The following is a 20,303-nucleotide window of genomic DNA, read 5'->3' on the forward strand; positions in this document are numbered from 1 at the left end:
GCTTTCATTACATTATTGTGTCTCTCTTCATTAATAAGGACTTGGATAATATTCATCTGTAATCTTCTGCAATTAAAACTACAGTACATCAGTTGGCAGCTCATTTTTTTATAACATTATACCCTGGGATCCACTCCATTGGTCTTCTTCATACCCTCTCTAGTATGATGCTGTTCTTTTACTCACATGTTATTTCTCATAATCCTTGCATTTGGCATAGCGCCTTATCAAGTCTTTGAAACGTCTCAAAGTGCTTCACAGAGTTGACCAAATTATTATTATTATTTTCAATTTCAAAAAGTCAGGAACCTGGGTGTCTTGTTTGACCCTGAACTGTCCTTTCTCCCCCACATCCGTGCCATGACCGGCACTGCCTAGCACCACCTCCGTGACATTGCCAGACTCCGCTACTGCCTCACCCCTCAGGCTGCCCAAATCCTCACCAATGCATTCGTCACCTCAAGGCTTGGTTACGGGAACTCTCTCCTCATCGGCCTTCCCAACTCTTCCCTTCACAAGCTGCAAATCATCCAAAACTCTGCAGCTCGTATACTCTCACGCACCAGGCTCCGTGACCCCATCACTCCCACCCTCGCCAGACTCTACTGGCTCCCCATCCCCCAGAGGATCGAGTTCAAGGTCCTCGTCCTCACCTTTAAGGCCATTCATGGCCTTGCCCCCTACTACCGCTCTGACCTGCTGACTCCATACTAACCTGCCCGCTCCCTCCGTTCATCAGGCTCTGGCCTGCTCCATATCTCATGCCCGACCCGCCCTACCTTCGGTGGCCGGGCTTTCAGCCTCTCTGCCCCCACGCTCTGGAACCCCATCCCACGGTTCCTGCGCCTCGCTTCCTCCCTTGCCTCCTTCAAGGCCGGTCTCAAGACCCTTCTCTTCGACTGTGCCTTTGATCTCTCTTCCACCTCTCTGCCTTCCCTCACCCCTACGCCACCCCTCCTCCATGCTCAGGCCCTGACATCTGACTGTTCAGCGCTTTGGGACATCCTCCTGATGTGAAAGGCACTCTATAAATATAATTTTGTTGTTGTTGAAGGGATTATTACCCCTGGCAAAGTGATCCGCCAATCGAGACTAATAACCAGATTCCTACTTACTGCTTGGTAAACAGAAGCGTGTAGAGTAAAGAAATTTGCCTAATGTTTTGCCCCTCTCAGGAATCGAACCCAGATCCTCTCACTTGTGAGGCAAGTGCTCTTACTGATACGCTACAGGACTCCACAAATGTCATAGTTTAAAGATTGAAATTTGAATTCATTCAATTTGAGTCGAATAAACTGTACCTAACTTTTGTTGTAACTGTCACAAATTTATGATTATTTGACTTCTCTCATCGAATTACCTCAGTAATATGAGGTATATAAAAATAGAAGAAATGGAAAGTTTTACCAACTATCTATTTGCAAAACAGTCCATTTATTCACAGTACAGAAAAAAACAATGTTGGGTCTCTCTCTCTCTCCTCTCTCGCTTGTTCTGACCTTCAGACCTGCTCATTTACTCTCAAAGGTCTTTTGAGAATGCCCACACCAGCCAAAACGGTTTGTTCTTAGTGAATCATTGCGTTTCAGGGAAAATTCAGAAGACTCATTCAATTCAAGACGTGAAACAAATCAGCCATTATCATTTAGACAATGACCATGGAAAAACTTAGGGTTTTAAGTTGCAGATCTATCCTGCAGATAAAATGGTCATTCACTTTATGGCTGTTTGTGGGACATTGCTGTGCTCAAATTAGCTACTGTGTTTGCCGATACAATACAGAAATAACAATTTTAATTGTGCACAACTTTTTGCAGTTTTGCTTTGCATATTGAAGTGGCTTACAATGTATTAAAAAGATGAGTTAAATATTGCTCTCCAGAATCACATTAAATTCCGCTACAGGGTGGAAATGATAGCTTGAATGCTTTCCATGTCGAATTCCATTAAGCACTATAAAGGGCATATACACTAATTGGCACTTGTCTGAGCTAAGAACGTTCTCTTATATTTGCAATTGCATTTTAACGTAATTAGCAATATTACTTTGTAGTTTGCCTAGATGATGTAGACTACATGAGAGAATAAAACACTTTAGAATTGGGAGATTTTTGTAGTTTAAACATATCAGCTTCAGTACCAGCTGCTTGGCTCCTAAGCCGTTCAGTGACCATGTTGGCAACAGCATATCTGGATGTTAGGCGAGAGAAAGATTTAGCTTGGTAACGATACCTGTTGTTAAATGGTGTGTCAATACTTTCTCTCCAGGCATAAGGCCAACTGGGTGAAGTACTGGCAGTGTACATGAAACTTACTCTGCCGGGGGGTGGGGGAGAGAAAAAGGATAATTTTCTTAATTTAAAGTTTGTCCTAATGTAATGCAGATTCAGAATCCTAAGGAAGCTTATTTCAGTCTTGATGTTGTTGACCTGTAAGTTTAAAAACCTGCCCACATGATGGCACTAAAACGATGTGTTGTTAGATATACAGCCCATCCTAATTCACATTTCTGGAATGCTGAAGAAAACTGTATAATGGTACCTTAATGGTTTGAAATTGTTCACATCTTAAGGGTTTGTTAAGCACAGCATACTTTCATGCACTATGCAATACTTTTGTGCAAGAAAATTGGATTTTCACTGCTGAAGAAAGTGAATTGAGCCAATTTCTTTGAAAATGCTTCATGTATTTGGGATTTTTTTTTAGCTTCCTTGCAAAATATTCCAGTCACCCCATCAAGCAGTATAATAGTTTAGTAGAACAATCTTGCTTCATTGGCATGGAAATCTGTGAGCCCTGTGTCCCAGCTGGTAATTGGAAATGTCTGTTTTGCTTAACATTATTTATATTTACTATGTGGAAATAGTAACTTAGGCACATTGATTGGAATCGTTTTTTTAAAGTAAGTGTAATGTGTATCTAATCTTTCAAATCTCTATTCCGCCTTACCTTATTATTTTAATCTTGCATGTCTTCTCTTCTGTTTTAAAATGCGCGATGTGCTAAACACTTATTGACCTTGGAAAGCCTTTTCCTGCTTATTTTGCAGCATTTTACAGTTTTTTTTGCTGATGGATATTAAAAGTGAAACTGCTTCCTAACTTTTTTTTATTTGCATGTTGCATGCTGTGGCATAACAACACAGATGGTGATGAAGGTAAAAATGATTCATCATTGTATGTTTGTATTTTCTGCCTCAGAGCTATTTTGTTTGCAATATTGTTTTTTTACATGATGTAGATGTTCATAGATATTCTATTCTGAGCTTTTTCCTGTTTGTTGACACTCGCATCTTTCATTTAATATTTCATATCCCACAAATAGTGATTTAACTTCCTTGTATTGTAGATCTGTATTACTAAATAGTTTGTTTCACACTAATTTTGTGTTTATTTACATATAGTGAATTGTCCAGTACTATGTTTAAAAAGTTCTAGTGAGAACAGCAGAAATATATAATATATATATATTCAAATATATGAATAGCTACGTCCCAGTTATTTCCTTTCAAAATTTCCATCCGCTTACAATCTTTACAAAAATATACATTGTACATAAACTTGCTTTCCACTTTTCTTCCATTTTTCCCTCCTCCACCACCCCTGAAGGTGCAAGTTCATGCTAATGTCAGGTGAAATCAGATTTCACCTGACCATGATTGTGAGGTTCATACACCAGTAGGCAAGGACAAAATCAAGCCGAATACAAAAATTCTGAATCACATGGATGAATTCTGGATGTGTCCAAATCAATGTATGACCTGTATAAGTGGATTGTTGGAGGGAGAGGATGTCATCTTCTTATCAGCAGTGGCTCTTTAAACGTTCTTGGGATGACCAACAGTATTTATTGTTGAATAGCTGGTTATATGGCTGGCTTTTTAGTAATACAAAGAAAACACTGGCTGGTGGCACTGCATATGCATTTAATTGCATGTAGATAGAAGCCTCCTTAGTCACAAGCAAGAGTGATCAGTAAGGAAAGTAAGTCAGGCTTCTTGTTCCATATCGTTCAACCACTCCCTGTTCCAGCAATATAAACTGGGCATTAATTCTGTCTGACTTGAAGAAATGCAATATTGCTTCTTTCCCCTCATTTCACAAGTATGAAACAAAATGGCATTTCCATCATGCGAAAGGCATTCTCTGTTATGAGGCAGATATGATGAAAAGTGTCAGAAAATCTATTCACCTCTTTGTGTCCTATGGAAACAAAATTGTAGGTAATTTGTCATCAAATAAAATGGCTCATGGTTTAGCAAACAGAGCTACAAATACTGTATAGAAACATAAACCAAAATACCCATATTGATCATTCATCAGCATGTTGCATTATAGGATGTTTTGGGGAAAAAAAATAACATAATTGTTGCTTGCTTTCTTCCCCATCCCAATCATAATTACTCAGATTTAGGAATAACATGTCCTCTTTAGACTCATTCCCATGCAACCACTCCCTGTTCCAGTGTTTTATATGTACATTTATATGTCTGTAAGTCTACATGTAAGTATTGATTTGGAGAAAATATTTTTTAAACATTTAATCTCAGTTTAGACTTTACAGTATAGATTTTATGTATTTTAAAGCAAGGGTGTGGAGAATGACAAAGTAGAAGTGAGGGGAAAGGGCAATCTTTGTTGCATTTCCTCTCTTAACTTAATTCACTCAGGCTTTTTCTGGACAAAGAGATTATGTGCATACAAGGGAGTGCTGAATGTGATTTGGGAAGGACTAATTTTTCCTCTGTCCCTCTTTGGAACAGTTTGCTTAAAACTGTCAAATTGTAAGGAAAGCCTAATTGCAAGTGTCAGCCAGAATTGGGAATCAAATGCTGACAACCGATGCTTTGTTTATGCTACTGTTAGCAAAGCATTGTCAATTAGGAATGGAAAGTCTGTTTTATACTTTAAATTTCTTATCACGTTGTCTAGGGCTTAGAAGGATTTTCTCTATGGATAACTAAGTGCACCAACACGGTGGGTTTTAATAATATTAAAGAACCAGTTACACAACCATCTCTTTAGCAGCATTTAATACTGGTCCTAAATTTTCAGGGGGGCTGTTACTGAGTGGAGTTGATCTGATTCACACCATTTGCAATTATATTTCGCAGGTATAAATTGATATGCTGGCAAAGCTACCTTTATAGTAATCATGGCAACCATCTTCCATCCTTAGTCTCGTTCAGACAATACTTCTGAACACTGAGTTTACTGGGCTTTTCACAGTGAATCGCTATGAAAACTTCAGTATAAACCAAGCATTGGATAATCATTCAGCTTTAAAGCCGAGTTATGAATACAATTTGGGGATTTTAATAAGTTAATGGTTATTGTAGTGATGTGAGAATAATGCTTAAGCAGTGGATTAAAAATATTTTTGTGCACTGCACTGCATTTGTATTCATAAACTGCTCTCTATACTTCTGTTTTAAGCTGGGAGAAGGCAGTTTGCCAGACATGAGTGGGCGCAGAAAGCAGCCTACCTGCTAGGTTGCAGCCTGGAAGAACTGTCCTCCTCTATTTTCAAGCACCAGCTAAAGGGCACGCTGCCAAGATCACCTTCCATTCGGCAAGGATCAGATGAGAGTGGACAGGGAGATGGTTCAGGTAAAACAACCCCAAATTATTCATTTTATCAAAGGTACTAATTTTAAAAGTGGCTGAAATAAATACAGTTTTACAGCGCTTGAATGTATCTTGAACATCGAATATACATTGTGCGTATTGTAACTTGCACAAAGAAATGAATACATCTTTATGGAACATGTATGATCAAATAACTTTGTATCTCTGCAGTTAAGTACAATGTGCTGCTTTCAAGTTGTATGGTGATCCATGTATGCTTTAATAGGGCCTAAGATAGCTGCGATGGATTGTCTACAGGGGATTGCATCCAGTTTATATGGAGAGTTGTTCGTGTTGCTAATCTCACTCATTAACAGGTAAATCTGCAATTGTTTTCAAAACTTGCTAGTTTTACAGTTAATGTACCAGTTTAGCGTAAACCTACAGAATACACAAACAAAATTGTAACAGTTTATTTCCATAATTGTTTAATTCATCTAAATCAATAGATATTGGTAGAGTGAAACTGTTGCCCCATATGTAGGTGGTAAATGCATTTTCACAGTTTATGATTTGAGAAATGTAATGTATAGTATTCTGCATTAACCTAGATTATTTACAATGGCATTTGGTTTGAATAATTATTACTTCATGTCATTTCAGGGAACATTTGCTTATTTTGGAAAAGCACAATATGTTTTGTGCTTTGCTCCTCAGAAACCTCTACCTTATATGTGCCAAAACATACATTCAGTTCTGATATCGCCCTTCTCAATTTATTTCTTGCTGAAAGATTTTTTTATATTGAAACTATATACTTTTAACAGTTAAAAGGCTAAACGTCAAATATCCATTTATGTCATGACTTGGAGCATTTCAACAAGTTCTACTTGATGAGAAAATGGATGTTCATTGTAACTTTACAAAAAGAATTTCAATTTCAAAACCGCATGGAGTCCTGTGGCTCAGTGGTTAGAGCACTCGCTTTGCAAGTGAGAGACCTGAGTTCAATTCCAGGCAGGTCAGGGCGAAACCTTGGGCAAGTTTCCTTACTCCACACGCCTAATAATAATCCCTCCAAAACCCCAAAACAATAATAAATTGGTCATTTTCAATCTACGACTGTTTGTGGGACATTGCTGTGCGCAATTGGCTGCCGCGTTCGCCCACAAATATACAGTCAATTCACTTTACAGTGTACTCTGTGAAGCGCTTTGGGACGTCCTCCCGACGTGAAAAGCGCTATATCAAATGCAAGGATTATTATTATTATTATCTTGGAAACACTGGCAAAATCATTGTAACAGTGACACCACACTGGTTGCAACTGTTTTAGGCTACACAATAACGTTATTATATATTATAATAATACACAATAATGTTGCCATAATTGTGGTGTTGCTTTTTCCCTTGTTGGTAAGAAGATGAAAGCTATTGTCGTCTGGGCTGTTTGAGGATATTCTTTGTTATTGGGACAATTCTGTTTGGTTTTAGAAGAAGCAATTTTTGAAACCATGCACACACCACACTACTGCAAATTAAGATGACTTTTTTTTGGCATCTGAAAGTATTTTACTTTTGAATGCTTCACGTATTCATAAGTGTAATGTAAAACAAGTGTATTGTCAATTTTATTGTGGCTTGTGTTTCTCTTCATGTTGCTCTTTATTCATACTAGGGCCCTTAAATCAACTTTGCACTCGTTTTGCTCAATAATGATCGTGGACACCCCTGGATTTCAAAATCCACAGAGCACAAACCATGACAGAGCTGGAACGTTTGAAGAACTCTGCCATAATTATGCACAAGAACGTCTACAGACTCTGTTCTATGAGCGAACGTTTTTGCAAGAGATGGATCGATATAAAGAGGTATTCTGTTTGTTACAAACAAAATAAAGTTGCATTATAGTATCAGAATAGGCACTCGCCTACCAATGCTAAACTTAGTATTTACACTTAGGTGTAAGATCCACAGATCTATATTTAACTGTTATGTATTTCATTAAGACAATCCAGTAGACTCTTAGTGTTTCTTAGTTTTATAATAAAATGGTAACCTCTGTAATCTCTGACAAGTTTCACTTTAAATTTAGTGGAAAAGAATTTACTTGCAGTATTCATCACTGAATCTTGCCATGCAAGGTAATTAATGGCAACATGTTGGCAGGTGTATTTTTTTCCATCATATCTGACCCAATTAACTATCGACTGGAATCATAACTGTAATCAGAGTTGCATCTACTAATCTGTCTTCTTCCCCTCTAGGAAAATATAGAGCTTGCATTAGATGACATAGAATCCAGTTCTTCTTTCTCTGTAGCTGCCATAGAGCAAGCCTCTCATCAGGCACTGGTAAGAAACTGAGGCATGATGATCTTTCAAATTAAATATGCTGTTCTCTCTGTAGTCACTGATCCTGAAATTATATTGATGACATATACCATCACATTTGTACTCTTTTCAGGGTTCGGGAGGGGGCTGGGTGGTTGTCTTGTACACAAACAGATTTATATCGTTATTTCCGCAAGAGGGAAAATGTGTAGTTTCTCTTTTCTGTCTCTGAATAGCTTAACACGTTTTTGCTCCTTCAATAATGATTATTTATAGCAACTGTTGCTCCTATTTATCTTTGTTTCTGACATACATTTTCTTCTTTTCCCCCCTCGCCCACCATTCTGCCCTCCATGTTCACAGGTTTCAATCAAATGAATTTGATTATCAGTATAATTTTAAACAGATGTAAGCACTGCACCCTGTATGCTACACTGCGCCTTGCATATAAATACTGAATTTTATGTGTCTAGTTGCTGCCATTGACATTTTATACTCTTCTATTGCTTTTTAGGATATATGGTAAGCTTGTGTGAATGTCTTCTCTGCTTATTTGTGATTTTATAGTCCAAAATTTCCTTTTTGAACTTTATTTAGTTTACAACTCAGGGAATGAGAACTTTTTTTCATTTGAGTGGTGACAAGTTACTGTAATATTAGAGAAGAATACGATTTAAGAGCTGAGCAGTGTAGAATTGAATCAATGTGTAGTATCTGCAACTTCAGCAACAACAAATATGAGAGTGTTGAACTTGCTCAGTAGAATACAATTCATGAGGCTGAACTAATGAGGCTGTTTAGAAATAGCTATTAACAGGCTGATGTAATATTCTCAGTACAACCACCACCTTCTGAGATAGGTCTTCACCCAACCTTCAGGGCAACAGCACCTAGCATAGCAAAATAAATAACAGCTGTCAAGAGTGCTGGCTGCTATGTTTGAGGCTGGAGGAGGGCTGAAAAATCATGTTCAGACCTCTTCTAAAGTTTAGGGAAAACTTGTAGACAGACAGAATATCACGACTTTGAATCAACAGAGCATGCTTAAATTCAGACATTGAATTGGGATTTGATCCCAACTTTCTCCTAGTACCTGGATATTGCCCACAAACGAAATGGAGGCATATTTCAGGCACTAACTTTCTCTCAGAATCAGTTCTATTTGAATTGATTCTGAATTGGTTTGTAAGACTAATGCAGCACATGCTGTGGCTTCATAGAATTATACAGCACAGAAGGAGGCCATTTGGCCCATCATGTCTGTGTCAGCTCTTTCAAAGAGCTGTCCTAATTAATCCCACTCCCCTTATGTTTGTGAAAATACTGTATTTACAGATTTTTTTTAAAAAAAGTCTTTATTATATTGGCCTTTCGATTGCTAAGTAAGAATAGTTTAATTTCTACATCACCGAATCAGCTCTTGCTCCAATGAGCACAGAAAGCTTTTGCAGAAACCAACTTTGCCTGCTAATAATATATACTCAATCACTTACTGAAGTGCACCTTAAATGTGTGGTTAAATAATGCATCAATAGATTCCATTAAGGCTGATGTCACTGAGATGAAAAAAGAAGAACCTATGTGCTATTACCTCTACTATTATTAATCTAGCAAATTTCACAAGTCCTGGTGCCTGTTTATATAAGTTTCATTGATGCGCTGACATGTACTTTGCATCATAAGGAGCGATGATGAGTGAAGGGGTTGCCTTCCTCCAGAGTTGCTAACCCTATATTTCAGCAACATTATTAAGTAATTGGAAACCTCTGAATTCCTCACAAAGCAGACTGCAGAAACGATGATGTTAGTTTTGCTGTATTTCTGGTAGGTTCGAACGTTGGCCAGAACAGATGAAGCAAGAGGTTTGCTTTGGCTGCTAGACGAAGAAGCTCTGCAGCTTGGGGGGAGTGAGAACACTCTTTTAGAACGACTGTTTACATACTATGGCCCACAGGAAGGAGACAAGAAAGGTAAAATATCATCAATTAACAACAAAGGATGCAGAATAAAATTCAGCTCGTATTTGTTTAAAAATCTATTGTAATTCAATTCTTTAAAAAAACTTTAGTATAAAGGCGCCACTGGGTGTTCTATTTCTGCTGAACAATTATTTCATTTAGATTTAATTATGTTGGAGAAGGACACTGTAGAAAACAGACCTATTTCTTTTTGCAGGCCAGAGTCCGTTATTGAAAAGCAACAAACCTCATCATTTCATCCTTGGACACAGTCATAATACTAACTGGGTGGAGTATGACACAACAGGATGGTTGAACCATGCAAAGCAAAACCCTGCTGCTCAGAATGCTGCATCCTTGTTGCAGGATTCACAAAAGTAAGAAGAGCCATTTCAACAAAGTGTTTTGTATTTTGTTTATAAGACACGTAGTTTTAAAATGAAAGATTCTTATAGCAGTTTGAGTTGCAGGTAATGTGTGTAAATGAGTGAAGTGTTCCTTCTTACCTTTTTACCTTATTGTATAATACAGAGCAATTTTTTTTTCCCCCTAGGAAAATAATCAGCAATCTATTTATGGGCAGGGCCGGATCAGCCACTGTATTGTCTGGGTCAATTGCTGGCCTAGATGGTGGGTCACAGCTTACCTTACGGCGGGCCACCAGTATGCGAAAGACTTTCACGACTGGTGTGGCTGCTGTGAAGAAGAAATCATCTTGTATCCAGATCAAACTCCAAGTGGTTAGTATGTGAATAAATGAGGTAAAAATATCAAAGAAAGGAAGTAGAGCTCTGTACCGTAAGTTATTTGTCACACCTGCCCAAATTATTCATTCTGAATTTGACAGCTAAATTCCATTCTTTCTCCATTACTTCTCACCTCAATGAGCTTGTGAAAAGTTATTTTTAAACAAATCCCAAAGTGCAGAATTTTGCATCTTTCACGTGTTGATTTGACGGTTGATGGGTGCCAAAATTATTTTTCTAACAACTGAACATGTGCGATATAATTTAGCAAATGATTTGGTGCTTTTAACATTGCAGAGGTTTTTCATAAATGTGAAACATTTAAATCTATTTACCAAGCTAATTCAGTTATTTTGCTCTTGTTTTTGGACAGGATGCTCTGATTGATACAGTTAAGAAGTCTAAGATTCATTTTGTCCACTGTTTGGTGCCCAAAGCAGATGCCTTTATTGAAACAAAGGTGTCTCCAACTCCTCCTCTCAAGACTGATACAGAGTCCCAGGCAGAGAACATGGAGGCAGGTTTAATGCAACTGAACGTACCGCTGCTTCGAGCCCAGATTAGGGGCTGCAAACTTCTTGATGCACTTAGAATATACCGACAAGGTAGGTTTAAAGCATTTAATATCTATTTTTTGATTATGTCCCAGGGATTCATTTTGGTATAATAATTGGAAAAAGAATGTCAAAGGCCCTGTTTTTGTAGTTGTCCGTGAACCTGGCTTAGTGTAACACTCTCGATTCTGAGTCAGAAGGATGTGAGTTCAAGCGCCACGTTGGTTTTTTTGAATCACATAATCTAAGATGACAACAATGCAGTGTGTTGCATTGTCAGAGGCACTGTCGTTCGGATGAGACGTTAAATGAGGTCCTGTCTGCCTGTTCAGGTGGATGTTAAAGATCCCATGGCACTGTTCTAAAAGGGAAGGGAGTTTTCTCAATTTCCCAAATAAAATTGGTCACTCACGTCATGGCTATTTGTTTGATGTTACTGTGCCCATCTTGGCTGCTGTGTTTCGGCCACAAAATACACAATAACTACACTTTACACTATATCCTGTAAATATGCTTTGAGATGTCTCAACGAAATGATAAGTTGCTATGTGAAATGCAAGGATTATTATGGCTATAAAATATTGTTCAATCCTCTTTGGGTTTTGAATATTAGTTTGAGAACTACACACAGTACTACTGTGTACAATTCCAATAATTGTAAGGCCTTGGTTTCTGGTATTTCAAATATTATGTTCAAGGAAGTGTTACTTATGAATTTTTTTACATGTCTTTGAAACCTTTTATGATTTTTATCTAACAGAAACAATACTAATAATAAATATTTAATGTTAGTGGCTGAGCCATTGTAAGTGTACAGTCATAGTAATGAATAGAATTGCAAGGTAATGCAGGGGGTACAATTCCTCGATGCTTGAGATATCTATGTATGGTAGGTAAGGGACACATCATTTAGATGTTGTCATTATTGCACTATAAATTTGTAAAATTTTTGAATTTGCCATTTGCTTCTATTTTTATGTTTCATATTTATAAATAATATAATTCAATCCATGACTGTTTGTGGGACATTGCTGTGTGCAATAGGCTGCCGTGTTTCACCCACAAATATACAATCAATTAACTTTACAGTATATTCTATGAAGCGCTTTGGACATCTGGAAGACGTGAAAAGCGCTATATCAAATGCAAGGATAATAATAATGATAGGATGTGGACGTTTCTGCATGTATTGTGCTCATAAGATGAGCAAGCTGATAAATACCATATCTTCCAACACCAAAGCATCCTGTTTTCACCTTTGCTGCATTGAGTGAGCACACACATCCATCTAGAATTGCATGAAATGATATAACACTGAATCGGTTTATGCTCCACATGAGACCACCCCACCCCCCCCCCCCCCCCCAACCTAGTTTAGTTTTGGAATCTCTAGTGAGTTAAATTTGAGTCCTTACAACCTAATCAGTTATACAGACTGTCAGTTTTGTATGAATTAATAATTTTGACCTGATGCTGTGCAGCTTGTTTAGCTTAATCTTTTTATAGATTGGCCAAACATCTTTTGTTGTCTGTTGTTGCAGATATGCTATAGCACCATGTATTAATTAACTAACTGGGAAAAGAACATTGAACCAATGGTGCAGTAATATTTAGAGACATGATTATAGAACATTGACTCTTGGTAAGATCCCAGTATGCTTATGCCAGCAAGCGGAGGTACAAAACTGAAGCAGTTATCTTCCCCACAGTGTGCCTCTGCAATCTGTTTCCATGCACCTCGTAACAGTTTCCTGAAGAATGGTGTTGACAGATGCCTGGAATCAGATGACCTGTTAATCCTATTGTGAATGGAATGGTGCATTACATGGAAGATCTGCCCATGTTTCGCCCATAAAATATACAATCAATTCACTTCACAGTATATTCTGTGAAGCGTTTTGAGATGTCTCGAAGACTTGATAAGGCGCTGGATCAAATGCAAAGATAATTATTATTATCTCAGAGTTAAATATTTAACTTAATATGAGGATTGAAGAGGAGACAAAAACAAACTTACAGGATAAAACATAAACTCTTCTCAAATTATTAGACAAGATTCGGTGCAATATATATCTTTAAAAAAGAGGACTCTGAATAGATATTGAATCTGTTCATTTTCAGATAATAATAAAACTTACATTTGACATAGCGCCTTATCACCTCGTTGAGTCGTCTCAAAGCGCTTCACAGGATACACTGTAAAAAGGCTTGACTGAATATTTTGTGGGTGAAACAAACCAAAGAACACAGTGTTAAAAGCCAAAAAGCACTAATCCTTCAATGCATCCTATTTTTGAATACACATTTCTGTCCCGTTTGGTGCTTCTGCACTAATGATAATTATTCTAGTCAAGGGTAGACATGTCACTACTTTCTCCACAGTCTCTCGACAGTGCCAATCTTAAACCGGTTGCTAGGAAACGTGTGAGAGTGACAAGGATTGACTCGCTCTCTGTGGACTTCAACCTCAGGAAGTGCTGAAGGTTTTAATTGTATCAGCATGTAGAGCTGAGAATGCTTGCCCTTGCTTTTTTCCTGGCTGAAGGACCCGATATTATGATTCTCCATCAGGCTTCTTTGTCAGTAGAAAATGTTGATTTTCAGGATGAAGAGGAGACCTTTCCAAACATTTTCATTTTATAGTTGTTGGGCGAAGAAGTATATCATATTTGAACTTATTTCCCCTTTTGACCTGGCATATTTCTTTGGACATTATCTTGTTCAATCATATTGGAGGCCATCAAAACAAATACTCTTTTTGGGGGGTGGGGGTTGGTAATCTTTGAAATAAATCAATATCTCGATATTAAAACAAAATAACCAAAGATGTTTTTAAAATTGTGATCTGAAGGTTATCCGGATCACATGGTCTTTTCTGAGTTCAGGCGCCGCTTTGATGTCCTTGCACCGCATCTAACCAAGAAACATGGGCGCAATTACATTGTCACAGATGAAAAACGGGTGAGTTAACTCAAAGAGACACTACATTCTATCCGAAATCTACAGTGTTGTGCGTGGCGCAGTAAGGTACGGGTTCTCCCCAATAATTTCACAGACTCAGCCGCAAGATCAGAGAAGGCACTGACTAAATGTTTCGTGCCCGGGAAGAAGGACAGTTTAATGAGTAACTTTAATCTGAATTACCACTTTAGTCAGGCTGCTGTTGGGAAAGGGGTGTTAACGGATGGCTAGCTTATCATCTTTGTCATAAAATAGTATATGGCACAAGAGGAAAATAATGTGATTGTTGAACTCAATTTGTGTTTTGTCCTGAAGTTTATCATTTAATAATTAGATTTTTAAAGCAGCATTATTGAGTACAAAAATGTTGTGGCTTATTTTCCACCAAACTTTGCCAACTGAAAGATTATTTCACATTAATTTGATATATTAGAATTGAGTAAGTACTTTTACTATCCTCCTAATTCATTAAATTGCATGGATCCAAAAGGTTTTAAAAATATTGAAATAATATTTCATGCGCAATAAATGGGAATAGATTGAAAAAAATATAGCAGAAGCTAGGCCAGTTCTAAGAAATGCCTTTTTATACTATTGTTTTCATTATATTTCACTGTGAATCACAATTTATACTTTTGACTTTCCAGATTCAATTGATTCACCAGGCATATTAAATTACTATTCAATTGTCTGATTTTCATCAGGCACGTAGTCAAGCCTGAGACAGCTTTTCAGCCAAGACCTTCCAATTTAAGTTTAAGTTGAGATTTTTTATTTCAAATTATACTTGAACACGAAAAGCTAAGTCAATCCAAATTGTGCTTTTGCACTGTTCTTACGCACATTCTAACAGCTGTTTGCAGGGCTGTATTGGCAGTGAGCGGCCTATGTCAAGCTGTCTTCTATGATCTCTAGGCTGAGAAATAATATGTAGCACTGGGGAACTGAAAGAAGGAAAATGTTTTTTTTAAATGTTTGAAGTGTGGAATCTAGTAAAATGTCTATTTTTATTGTACCTTTTATTAAATAAATGATTAGATGTTTGATTCAGTGTTTGATAGCCACTCAGAATATTTCCTGAAGCTGAACCTGTGCTTTTCCCGGTAGTTTTAATATTACGTAAAAANTGAGATTGCAAGCATCACAAACCAGAAAAGTGGAGCTCTTCAACTTCCACACCAATTTGCACAATGAGAGCAACGTCATTACAAAAAGGAACCTAGCAGTAACAAAGAACTAGTGTGGGCAAACTGGAAGGATGAGATCAAATGGGCCAAAGCACCTTCTTTATCCAAACCTCTCATGATCTTCTGATGTCTTTCAAATAGTTATTGTGAAGCAGCTATGGATTTAACCTGTAAACCAAAAGTTTAATCATGAGTAAGCAGTTAATTTAGTATCTCCAGTTGCGTCCTGACTTGAGACAACCTTCGTATAAAGCATAGGCATCACATTCAGTTTGGCTGCTAGGATGAAACTATTTCAGGAGACCATTTAGATGGAGTTATTTGATATAAAGCACAGATTAATTCTCTGCTTTGCAAATTTCAGCAAACGTATTGCTTCTGTGTTTCCAGAGCTAAACATTTCTCAATCAACTACAGATAGTAATATGGCAACAGATTGTTTATTATTACACAGCATCAGGAAACTGAAGTACATTGATTGACAAAAGTATTCATGTCAGAAATCGAACTTCTCACCAATTTAATGCTGATCTGAAAAAGTAGCAAATGGTATTGCATCAAAATTCTTAACTTCTAAAAGGGTACACTTTAACCGAAAACACCGTAGTGCACTTTTTTTGACAAGTTGATCGATTCTCAAAGATTCTTCCTGATGCTAGTCACAGTACCTTTAATTCCAATGAAACATTATTCACAAAGGGTACCTCTCCATATAAGGCAGTACTTGCCTTCTGGTGAAGCAATCACTCTGGCAACTATTTAGAACAAAGGTCTATTTAGTATGCTGTTTATTAACCTCCAAGTTTACAGTGGAGCAGTGGGAACACACTTTAAACTGTCACTTATAACTCAGAGACAACCCTCGTTTCACACAGGAGCTTCAGACTTTCTCACTGTTCGATCACAACTACTACAGTATTGTCCTTTTCGTATGGAGGTGTTATGGTTGAAGTGTTTTGACTGTAAGCATGAGGTTAACTGCTGTTTACATTTAAGAATAATGCAAAATTATATTTTTCCTTTGATAAATGTCTAAGTAAATGAAGCACGGCAACTTGTGTGTGGGTGGGGAGAGTGAGCGAGCGCACACAAACACACATGCGCAACCCAATTATAGCACTCTTCAATTGTACTTAGCAACTCTTTGGAAAACTAAAAATTTCAAAGCTGTGCTGTCATTGAATATTATGCTGTAGGTACTATTGTAAAGGTCACGTCTAAAGGCTCATTATGTTAGAACTATTCATTATAGTTAGTATTGTTTTTTCAAAAGTGCTTTTGTTTTTCATCTCTTACAAATTGTAACCTTACAAATTATGTTCTTGGACCTGATTATAAGAGCAAATTGGTATTCATGGCATCAGCGGTGAAGTCCCACCATATTATAGCGAGCAGCAGTGAGTGAGGTTTAACCTTCAAAGATGTGGAAAAGTCTATAAAATTGTGTAGTTATATAATTCAGTCATGTAGAGATTGTGCATGTTATCAGAAAACGTTTGATTTTGATTAAAGTGAAATCTTTTGGGTTTTTTTAGTGTTTGTTTATTATGGGAATTTTTCACTTTTAGGCAGTGGAAGAGCTTCTGGAGTCCCTGGATTTGGAGAAGAGCAGTTATCACATGGGCCTTAGTCGGGTAAGGAATGCTGTTTATAAAAATAGTTATCTGAACAGTATGTTGCTACCCAAGTCTGGGGAGAAAGCCTACCAGTATTAGACTAGCTCATCTATCTCTCGGTAATGAGCAACTGTCATCACTAAGGTGAACTGTCTAAGTAAAACAAGATCAGAGTTGATGCACATTGAAGTATCTCCTCACCGAACTATATAGGTTGCAACTCTGCAGCTGATGAATTGAATTATAGTTACACTAAAGTTAGGTTTTTTTGTAAATGATAAATTCTTGGCCTATCAGATTTAATTTGCTCTTGTTAGGATTTTGTACAATCTCAAAGCCTTAAATTATTGGCTCCTTCTAGTGCTGAGCGGAATTACATAGAAGTAAAAGATGTTTACTCTGATACCACTTGCAGTTTAATCCCAAAACAATTGTACCGGCATCCCTTGAATTGGATTTACAGTTCTAATGAAAGATCAATATTGTTTAAACAACTTTGAACCTGGCATAATGAACTGTACTGCTTAATAGTGCATGATTAATTGCACGGATTAGTAAGATTAGCACTGTAATAGCAATTGGTATTGGTTTGAGAAACATGAATTGATAACAATTCATTATTATTTTCTATTAGTATTGCTTTAAAAATAATTTGGCATAAACAACAGTCCTCTTCCAGATGAACCAATTTGGAATAGGTGATGCTATTTCTGTAATGTAGAATTTAAAATTGCTTCAAGGACATATCCCTGTATGTACAGTAATTGAATTTTTTCTCCCTTCCAAAAGTACACGCTTCCATAAATATTGTCCTTATGCCCCATCTTTAGCCTTTCTGGATGGAGATCACAAAGAACACAATAGTGCATGTCTGCTCATGAAGGGCAAAGCAAACTAAATCCCCAATGTTTAACTTTCAAATCCTCCCACATTTATCATAATGCATCCCTCCCATCTCAACCAACTAAAGTAGGCTCAAAGCCCTGCCAAAGAGCAGCATCGCAATCAAACTAAAAGCATCCATAATATATGAAACTGCTTGCTCTGCAGCATGTAACCCAGCATATGTCCTGTACAATACTTAACTCTTTTTAATTTTAAAATAATTTTCCCCCACCCCACTGATTGCCAGCCCTTCATAAACCGTGCTTCTTGCTGTCATGTATCAATATGTAAAAATAACTATTTAAATGTTTTACTTCAGTGAATTTTCAGTTCAAATCTAATGCATAATTCATATCTGGTGGTATTTCTAGTGTTATCCTCTGCTGCATTTTGTTGCAATGTGATTTGCCCAATTTGTCTAGAGGCATTGAAAAAGCTTGATTAGTGCTTGGCCTTTATTTAGACACCAAGACCTCAGCTTTGAGGATCTGTTGTTGCTTGAGTTCGTTTCTGTAACCTTGCTGTATCAAGAATTTCTGTCATCTGAAATGAGCACTCTCAGGAAATAATTGTAAACCTTGAGGATTGCAACTTAATGAATTTGAGTTAGTAGAGTGCATAACTTGATATGTTTATAAGGAGAAATGATAATTAATTGTTTCAACAGCTAGTTGGAATGTAAAGTGGCATGTACAGAAAAAGACGGGCGAATGTTGAAATCTTACCTCATTTATCTTGCCATAAAATTACTGGAGCATTTTTCAGTGTTCATTAATTTTGGTCAGCTGGGTTACCTGACCCATCACCATGCTTAAGAGTATCCAAACGAAACTGATTTCCAGTCATCCAACCTACCAACATAGAAATTCATGTTTATGATATATCCAGAGAAATATCAATGTAAAATGTTGAACTACTATTCATTTCAAACCAGATTTGCAGAGAACTTGATTTTAGATTCATACTTTACGAAATAGCTTTTTGGAAAGGGAGAGCACTTTGCATCAGAAACTACTTGTAAACATTATTGATTGGACATATTTAAATTGGTGCTGGTTGGAAAAAAGCTCAGAAATCTTTCTAGTCCAGGTTTCTTGAAAGGAAGAAACCATCTTAAATATCTCTGACACTACTATTGCAGAAAGCCACCATAAGCAACATCATCCTTCCTATAAAAGCTGATCCCATTTCTAAAACTGTTTTCAATGCATCAGCACTACTGCTTCACAAACTGCTTTCCAACGTACACGGATAGAAATAATCCCCCACAGGGAGGAGATAAATATAGCAGTGTTTTTGACTGGATTTATTGTGAGTCCATTACATTGAAAGTAGTCTCATTACAACCTGAAAATAATTCTACCCTTCAAGCCTTTAATTGCTTTAAAACTGAAATAAACTGGCCACATTTGTAAATATTTACTTGGCTGAACTATTCCTTAATTCGTATTAGGTGCGTTGAGCAGATGCAAAAAAGATTTTTTTTAAAAAAAACTTGCAAATAAACCTCAAATGCACTTTACAAGCATATTTTAGACCTGGGTACTTAAAGGGGGTGATTTGCCATTTAGTGGGAAAGTAAGAGGCCTTTAAAGGCTTGCATACTTATGTATAGGGAATGGTGAGTGAGGTTTAATCCTGCAAATTAAATTCTTAATTTCCAGCTATATTTGGATTCCATTAGGTAGATATTTCCCTTCTAAAAACATTGTAATTGCATTTTAAGTTGACTGGTTTGTTTTTGAAACTTGCAATCCATACCTGCACCCGTAGGTGAGGTATCACTCAGAGTGAAGAAATGACCATTAAAGCAGCACTGAAAATTATGTACGTCCATTGTCTCATATCATGCCTAATTCACGAGTTTCTCTCCCGAGAGTGCTCAATCATCCCCAGAATCTGCTTAAAAAGGAAGCATTTTTAGCATATGTTCCTGAAGGACTTTCACCCCAAAAGCACTAATGGAGCAGAATCCTTTCACGTCAAAATTGCCCCCATAGGTGGCTCGATTTAACAATCAAAGTCTTGTTCGTTCCACGTTAAATGTCATAGCCTGTGTTGAAAATGTAGCATTGAACTGAAAGAAATGCTGCCTGCAGTATGAAACCTTGCTTCAAGGTTTTGCCCACCGGTAACTACCTTGTCATGTTGTAAAGCTTTAACCAGAATATGTTTATTTGATCTGAATTGTTTCTGAGAGTCACATTTTAAGTTGAAGTGCTTGATTTTTTTTTAAAAAAAGGTACAGTAGTGAACTTTGAAGATGCCTGTTCAACTGTGTGAACTCAAAAGAATTGAGGGGAATTTTTAGACAGTAATACAGATGCATGTTGTGATATTGTTGATAAAAGGAACAAGTTTTACTAAATTATTGTGTAATGGAAGGATCTATATTTTTAACTTATATTTGAGAGGGCAATTCAAGAACCTGTTTGTTACACAGATTACGTATGAAATCTGAAAAAACACATATTTACATTTATACAAAGCCTTTCA

General features: G+C 37.1%; 1 protein-coding gene across 1 annotated transcript in view; it reads left to right on the plus strand.

The window, feature by feature from the left end:
- The window catches only part of LOC103183349 (unconventional myosin-XVIIIa), an 82,656-nt gene that overhangs the window by 22,670 nt on the left and 39,683 nt on the right, over nt 1–20,303 (plus strand). Inside the window, 11 exon segments of the mRNA XM_042338821.1 lie at nt 3,146–3,157; nt 5,436–5,609; nt 5,854–5,944; nt 7,246–7,438; nt 7,835–7,921; nt 9,729–9,870; nt 10,076–10,235; nt 10,412–10,598; nt 10,978–11,209; nt 14,010–14,119; nt 16,875–16,940. Of these exon segments, the coding sequence (XP_042194755.1) occupies nt 3,146–3,157; nt 5,436–5,609; nt 5,854–5,944; nt 7,246–7,438; nt 7,835–7,921; nt 9,729–9,870; nt 10,076–10,235; nt 10,412–10,598; nt 10,978–11,209; nt 14,010–14,119; nt 16,875–16,940 (1,454 nt within the window).

The sequence above is a fragment of the Callorhinchus milii genome, unplaced genomic scaffold (assembly GCF_018977255.1).
Source record: "Callorhinchus milii isolate IMCB2004 unplaced genomic scaffold, IMCB_Cmil_1.0 Scaffold10, whole genome shotgun sequence".
Taxonomy (NCBI): domain Eukaryota; kingdom Metazoa; phylum Chordata; class Chondrichthyes; order Chimaeriformes; family Callorhinchidae; genus Callorhinchus; species Callorhinchus milii.